Below are 8270 nucleotides of genomic sequence, written 5' to 3'. Positions count from 1 at the left end.
GATGCCATGGATATTATCATGATGATAAAACATGATTATTAGATATTATTATATTTTGATGCTATTCTTTATAACCAAACTAGACTGCTACAAAATCAGAGGACTAATGACCCGAATCCTCAAATAACTGGTTAAAAAACATTATTATTTCTGTGTTTTACAGACAAGCATTACTCATAATTTTCCCACCATTGCCTCTACCGAAAACCCTACCCAGAAAAATGCATGTTCTATTTTTTCAAAATGTTTTCTTCCTTTATAATATATAAAACATCATATTACTAGCTCTTAGTTCTCACTGATTTGTCAGCCTATGCAAGTCCTCTTTATTGCGGATTTGTTTTCTCTCTCCCTCTTTTAATTATCTGCTCTGAAGAACATCAAGCTGTAACTGCTGCTAGGCTTCCAAGATGGTGCCATTCAGATTGCCTGTGCTGTTCTGCCTATGCATCTGCCTAAATTCTGCTGCCCAGACTCAACCGTCAGGTAAGAGGTGTCTTTATTCAAGGCCTTACGTAACTAACATGTTGACAACTGGCCCCAAAGAAGCTGCATGTATCTGGGACCACGAAAGCAAGTCTTATTGAGAAGAATGCTCATGGAGATACTCAATACTCTTGGGATATGAGTGTTCTAGTTCCTGCAGAAACTGAAGAAGCTTCTCTCTTCTGCAATAGCCTAACTGAAGTAGAGATCCAGGATGAGACATTTTCAGATGTATTGAAATCTCAGCTTGCATTCACTGTGGAGATGTTCCTCAATTCCACTCCTTCCCTACCTCAATGCACTTGTCATTCCCACTCAAGCTGCATAGCACTGTGACTTTGCAATTCACTCAAAATCTCCTTCTGCATAGCCAAGAAGAAGCAGATATCTTAATCAAAAGATCTGGTCCTGGTTAATATTGGAGATGCTATGAGAAGATAGCAACTTAGGTTCTTGGGATCCAGAGGGAAGCAGTTAGAGAAAGTGAAGACATATGGGTGCTAAGAAGCTCCTTATGAGAACTGACCTTTCTATTTGCTTTGTGTTAGTGTGTGATGGGAAAAGTGTGAAGGAGAAGAGATCGATGAAGGCTGAGACAAGTTTAGGAAGAGTGGCCAGATTGGAATGGATGTCTCTAGACAGAAGGACCTTTATTTTTAATAGAGGGCTTTTGGAGTCTTGTGAATTCCTGCTAATCTCCGAAGGTCTTGGACACTCTATCAAGTCTCCTAATGGGACCAGTATAGGTGCCCACAGACCTGTGTACCTGGATAGGTCTGATCATTCTGGATCTAGTTGTTCAGGCTTGATGAATCACTCCTTACATCACAATCACAGAAGAACTTTCATAATCCAGTGACTTACAAATAAGTTCTGCCCTACTTTGCAATTGAGGAAATGAATGCATTTCAGTAGGAGTAGTACTGTATCTTATATCTACATTAACATAAGAGATGAAATAGTGTCTCACAGGTCTATTCATTTAGTATCATTTACCAGGAAGCTAAGGGCACTAGTGACTATCACAAAAAGCTTGCATTCAAGTTCAAGGAGCTTGCAGGCTAGTCAAAATTAAGTTCATTTTGTCCATTGCCTTCTATATGATGGGCAAATTATCACCTAAGAGATATTTGCATCCTTCACTTTTTCTTGGTACAGGATGAGAATCTGTAATTTACATAGCTTATGTCCCTGCATGTTTAAAATTCATTAGGAAGCTGTTACTGGACTGTAGTCAGTTGAGGACAGGGACACTACTTTATTCATCTACATATGCCCAGCATTAAGTCCTATGCACATTCTAAGTTTCCAAAATTTGTTGCGTTGGTTTTTTTTCAAAATTACTGGAAAATAGTTTGTTAAAGATAAAAATGATGCATAGCCTTTAATAATCTTTTTATTAAACGGATAGATCCAAAATATGGCTCTAAAATTATGGGCTAGAGATATCTTATTTGCTAATGGAGAACATGGAGTCCTGGTGTGATGCTGTAGGCTAGGCACTGAACTGCTAACCACAAGGTCAGTGGTTCATACCCACCAATCACACTTGGAAAGCCTGTACAGGGTCATTATGAATGGGAACAGACTCAATGACACTTAACAACAACACCAATGGAGACCATAACGTCATACAATAGTATGTAATTTCTGTAGCTTGTATACAATTCATTTTCAAACTTGGGACCATCTGACAAGTACACACTACGACAAAGGTGTAATAAGAGTAACAGTATCTTACCAGGTTCCAATGCTGCAATTAAAGCAAAGCTCAAGAAAAATAGGAATTTACAAATTCTGACCGAAAACTGGAGTCCTGGTGTGGCACTGTAGGATAAGCACTGGACTGCTAACTGCAAGGTCAGCAATTCAAACCTACCAGCAGCTTTGAAGGAGAAAGATGAGGTTTTCTGCTCCCATAAAGATTGACACCATAAGACTCACTATATAGGGTTGCTATAAGTTGAAATCAAATTGGTGCCGAGAGTTTGAGGCCCCAAAACGATGCCATCTTAGTATGAGTGTGGCCATTTAGTCTGACAAGTACACTCTTTTCTGAAGAGTCCTGATAGGTCATTGGAGAACAGGAGATTCAGGACCATGGCTAAGCTAGTTGCGTGTTGGTGAGCTGTTTCTGACATAGGCCAGTCACGGGGCTCTGTAGACCCATGCCCAAACCTGGGTGAACTCAAAGTTTCCCAAGATCACTTTAGGAGTCAAGTGTCTTGGAACAGGCAAATCTAGAACCTCAGATTGTCTTATGGTTCCTGAATTTTGGGTAAGGAAGCTTCTTAGATGGAGCTGATATGAGAAAATCAGGCACTGTAGAAAAAGCACATTATCAGTGGTTCAAACCCACCAGCTGCTCCGTGGAAACCCTGTATAAAGTCTCTATGAGTCAGAACCAACTCGACAGCACTTAACATCCACAGCAGGGCACCCATAGATTGTTGGAAACCGTTCTCAGGGCCCTGATGGAATTGAGACCTCACAAGGGCAGCTTTGTGCAGGCTGGAACACTCACATGGCTCCAAAATGAAATTCACGCTAGTGCCTCCTGGGTAACCACAAGTTCTCTGGAACTGTGTGCCTGGTGATCTCCCAGCAACCCCCCACTAGTCATGTCATGATTGTCTGGGGTTGGGGTGCAGCACCTCGCAGGCTGCTCATTGCTCGTAGGAAGGATGGGGGCATGGCCTCCCCTGCTGCCTTCTAGATCCAACATCTATCTCCCTGTTACACTGTGAAGCTCAGCATAGTAGAAAGTCTGTAATGGGAGAGGAAGAACCTTTCAGAACTCTAAATAAACTCTGAAAGGATAGCTCCACAGGTACAACTTTGTTTAAAAAAATCACTGAGGAAATGTCCTGATAGATAATAATTCTGAATCGGCTCCAAGGGAAAGTGTTATGCTCCTGTCTAGGTTTGCTAAGAGTCCTCCAAGGGCTTCCCCTGGCATTAGGTAGCATGAAGGAACCTCTGAGGGAGGTGATAAATATCAGCTGTCCATTTGTTGTGTGTCAGGTGAGGCAGGTACTCGACCTACATTTGTTGTGGTTGTTAAGTGGAATCGAGTCGGTTTTGACTCATAGCAAACCTGTATAGGATTTCTGAGGAGTGGCTGGTAAATTCGAACCACTGACCTTTCTACAGTTACCCTGCAGAATGGTCTCTAACCATCGGGGAGGTGGTCTAAGCTGCCTAAGCTACAGTATCAGAGCACATCTGGAATTCAAAGTAGGATCACTTGGCCCCAGTAGCCATGGTCTGTCCATCTCACCCTGATTCAGTAGACTAGGAGAGTGTCTGAGATTCTGCATGTACTAGTCTACAGACCTCAAGGCTGGTCCAAAATCTTGAGTGGTGGTTGTAGGCCGTCTAGTTGGTCCTGACTCATAGTGACTCTATGTAGGGTTTCTGTGGCTGTAAATCTTTATGGGAGCAGAAAGCCTCAATTTCCTCCCACAGAGTGATTGGTGGACTCAAACTGTTGACCTTGTAGTTAGCAGTCCAATGCACAACCTAGTACATCACCAGGGCTCCTTATAGCCTTGAACTCTTTTTGTTGTTAAGTGCTGTCCAGCTGGTTCCAACTCATAGTGACCCTGTATAGGGTTTCTGAGGAGCAGCTCATGGGTTTGAACTGCCAACTTTGTGGCTCGGAGTCCAGGGCTGATCCTATAGTGCCACACCAGGAGTTCTTGAGTAGTAAGGCTTTATTATTGAAAGGCTTCCGGGTTGACAAGTGCTTCACATGAGTCACCCGTGTGGTGTATGTAAATGGGCTCAGAATCTTTGTGGGAGACTCCCACACAATAGCAGCTTAAATGTCACACCTAACAAGGAGCTTGTCATCTGAGCAGCAAAGACAGGGTGTGATGGGAACTACAAAGGAATCTGTCCCAACAAAGTGATCAACTTCTGTAGTCCAATACAGAGAAAGTAGAATAGCTGAATGCAGTGAGAAAAGTGAGGGTCTCAAACCACTGACGTTGGGACTCAACATCTTGAGATAAAATATGGATTGGACTGGAGTTCAGAAAGAAGGAGAAGAGATGAAGCTTCAGCTGTATAGAAAGGTTTTGGTACCAGAGAAGAAGGGAAGAGTTTCAGGAGAAGTGGGGGAAAGAATGTATATGATGAAGAGTTTGAAGGAAGAGCAAGACAGATCAACAGTAGTGAAAAGCTTTGTTCAGTTCACTTTCACAAATGTTTATTGAGCATCTACTATGTGCCAGACACTGTGTTAAGATCTGAGAACCCAAACTCCTGAATCCAGCTCTTGAAAAAAATAGCCAAGTGTGGAACACAGGGAATGCAAACAAATGCTTTTCATATAATGTGATAGGAAGAATGATTTTTAAGAATATATATCCAGTGACACTGAGGATGAAATGATGAACTTTACATAAGGGGGCAGGAAAGGCTTCAGAGAAGACACGGCATATGATCAAGGTATTAAAGGTTGAATAGGAGTTTGCCAAGGGGATTTCAAGCAAAGAGAATGGTATTTACCTCTGTACCTTTACAGAGGCATTGAACAACCCACTGTGTAGGTCAGGAGTGCTAAAGCACATGAAATAAGAAAGAACAGGAAAAGAGTACAAGGCAATGGACCTCCGGATCACAGAGGGTATTTCTTACAAATGCCCCAGATCTTGGGATTTAACTTGTACATCCATGAATCTCAACATGCTTCAATCCCAGTGCACTGGAAGGAGTCTCTGGGGAGAGTAGTTTAGCACTCAGCTAAACTAAGTGAAAGGTTGGTGGCTTGAGCCCATTCCAAGCATGGCAACTTGGAAGAAAACCCTGGTGATCTGCATCCAGGAAAACCCTGTAGAGCAGTTCTACTCTGACACACAGGGTGTCGCCACCAACTTGTTGGCATTAAACAATAACAACAAGCAGTGTATTTGGAGTCCTGGTGTGACACTGTGGGATAAAGCACTGGACCACAAGATTGGTTTGAATCACGAAGTCGGCAGTTCAAACGCACCAGCGCTCCTTGGAACTTTATATAGGGTCTCTGTGAGTAGGAACCAACTCAATCGCACTTAACCACAGCAGCAGTATATTTGCTTAGGAGGGCATGTGCAGATTTAAATTCCACCTGCAAACTGCCTTGCACAGAAGATTTCAATATACTCCTGCCTTGAAAATTACTTATTTCATTCAAGAATTGTAACAGTTTAACAATTGGTGACACTTGTGCTAAATTTAGACTCCTGAAGGAGCCAAGTGAAGGATGCATTTGAAAGGTCTAAGATCCAAGGTGAATAAGACAGGAGAGATCGCAACTGTCAGGTCAAGAGACAATGAGGGTATAATTGAGGAAATTGAGTCAAAGGGTGAGGATATACTGGAAAAATACTTCCTAGCTAAGCTCATATATTAGGAATTGAGGCTTGATTGAATGTAGGGAATTGGTGAGAAGGAGGTAGATGAGTAGAATGATTCCCAGATTCCTGGTTTGGTATGTATGAGATAGGAATTCTGGGGTTGTAGGATGCAGGATAGGAAGCTGAGGAGGAAGATTTGGGAATAGTCATTTAGTGTCATTTGAGACCACTGGCTTTGACGTTCGTATGGGAAGAACATCAGGGTAGAGATGTCCAATGGAAAACTGGAAGTACAAATCTAAAATGTGGGGTAGAGTTTATGTTTACAGAAAACAGATATAGAAAGTCATTTAATACAACATATATAAAAAGATAGTGAGAGAAAGACTCTAAATATTAGAGGATGATGGTCCTAAGTTTCTTGTAAGCAGGGTTTTGTCTACTTCCATCTTTTTATCAAAACTCCACAATGCCTTGTACACAGAAAGCCCTCAATAATTGTATTTGTAACTTACCAGTTAGATGAAGAAATGAAGGAGGCCAGAAACCATAGCCACTGAATTAATTCCCTTGGAATTTCTTTGCAAGATAAAAGTTTGATGAAAAAAATGAGATGCTATTTACCTGGTTTTTGTTTTGTTTTGTTTTGTTTTCAGCATGGGTCAGTAAAATACGTGCTTTGTTGACTGATTCAAGCTCTGGCCATACTATTATTCCCAGAGGAAATGGATCTTATTCTGTTGGTTGTACAGACTTGATGTCTGATTACACTACCAAGGTAACGCTTTGATTAATACAGTGTATCCTTATAAGCTTTTACTACTAGGTTATTACTATGACCCACTCAGAGGTGTATTGTCCTCTCCTGAGAATGACTCCATTTTGCCATTAGTGTTGTTTCATAAGAAGCCTGTTGCTAGTTTAATCACCCCCCCTCCCCCAGGTCTTTGCTCTCATCTGATGAATTAACCTACGGCCTCTCTCTAGTTTCCTCTTCCTGAATGGCTGAAACCAGGTTGCATAATTTCCTTTCCTTCAGAGTGCCTATGTTCCATTTATCTTCTCTTTTGTTGTGGTTTTCACTCACCAAGGCAACTTAAAATGTTCTCTGAATCTTTTGATGAGCTACAGAGTATTTGGATCCTCACTAATGAAATATACAAAATAGTTTTGGGAATATGTTTGAGATACACATTCATTTTCTTTCTCAACAGGGCAGCTTCTTGCGTCTGTATTATCCATCCCAAGATGATAATGGCTACAATGACACTACTTGGATCCCAGACAAAGAGTATTTTTTTGGTCTTAGTAAATTCCTTGGAAAAAAAGATTTTATGGCCAAATTTTTGAAGTTACTGTTTGGTAAGATTTCTGTTGATCTTACTTTGTAGGCTCTGGAATTACAACAAACAAAAAACCTTGCAAACAGCAAACATTTCAGGCAGTTAAAAATCAACTAGGTTTCCTCCTATCTAAACTTCCCCTTAGATGGCAAGGAAAATAATTCTGGAAAGTCCAGATAATTAATCCGAGAATCTGAGTTTCTCATTTTGTCCATTCTGAATCTGATGGAAGGGGGTAAGGGGATGCAAGTATCAGATATCATTCCACAATTTCTTTTTCGTTTTCTTTTGTCAACGTTGTTGTTGTTGTTGTTGTTGAGTGCCATTGAGTCGGTCCCAACCCATAGTGACCCTGAACAGGGTTTCTAAGGCTGTGAATCTTTATGGGAGCAGAAAGCCTCATCCTTCTCCCACGGAGCAGCTGATACTTTCGAACTGCTGACGTTGTTGTTCGCAGCTCGATTTGTAACCACTACACTAACATTGTAGGAGAGCAATAATGTGAGAGGGGCACATGAGCTGTTGTGACTAGTACCCTGTTTGCTCTGTAAGGTGCTGTTTAAAGCCAGAGAAAAACCAAGGAAGAAAGGAGAGAGAGAGGAATGGAGGGAGAAAGGAAGGACAGAAATAGGGAAAGAAAGCAGGAAGAAAAATAAACCACCATGATGTTCAAAATCGAAAAGGAATGAACCATTAATGTCATAAATGAAAGAGACTGGATTGTCATACCCATAACCACCCATTACAGTCTCCCTCACTAAGATAGCTCTGTCACCTCTTACAATCTTTTGTGCATCCATCACTTAACTGAGCTACATTATACTAATAACTTTGATCACATACTACTGTTCGCTCAATGTTATATCTTCAAATTTTCCCTGTTAAAATTATCTGAAACTTTAGGAATTCATTTTAAACCTCGCCTTCGTGGTTTTTGTTTATTTTTAGAACACTTTTAATATCAATGACAAGACTATAGCTGTGTACTTTGATGGCGCTACATATCTTATAAAGGAGCTCTGGTAGCGTAGTGGTTACGAATCAGGCTGCGAACCTTAAGGTCAGCAGTTTGAAACTACCAGCTGTTCCGCGGTAGAAA

General features: G+C 41.2%; 1 protein-coding gene across 1 annotated transcript in view; it reads left to right on the top strand.

The window, feature by feature from the left end:
• Window positions 1–5734: 5734 nt before the first annotated feature.
• The window catches only part of PLA2G7 (phospholipase A2, group VII (platelet-activating factor acetylhydrolase, plasma)), a 27208-nt gene continuing 24672 nt past the window's right edge, over window positions 5735–8270 (top strand). Inside the window, exons 1-3 of the mRNA XM_006860609.1 lie at window positions 5735–5837; window positions 6485–6606; window positions 7043–7190. Coding sequence (XP_006860671.1) covers window positions 5735–5837; window positions 6485–6606; window positions 7043–7190 — 373 coding nt within the window. The remainder of the gene's footprint in view (window positions 5838–6484; window positions 6607–7042; window positions 7191–8270) is intronic.

Source organism: Chrysochloris asiatica, unplaced genomic scaffold, assembly GCF_000296735.1.
Source record: "Chrysochloris asiatica unplaced genomic scaffold, ChrAsi1.0 scaffold00038, whole genome shotgun sequence".
NCBI classification, from domain to species: Eukaryota; Metazoa; Chordata; class Mammalia; order Afrosoricida; family Chrysochloridae; genus Chrysochloris; species Chrysochloris asiatica.
The sequence above is the reverse complement of the archived record's forward strand: the minus strand, read 5'-3'. Positions and strand labels throughout refer to the sequence as shown.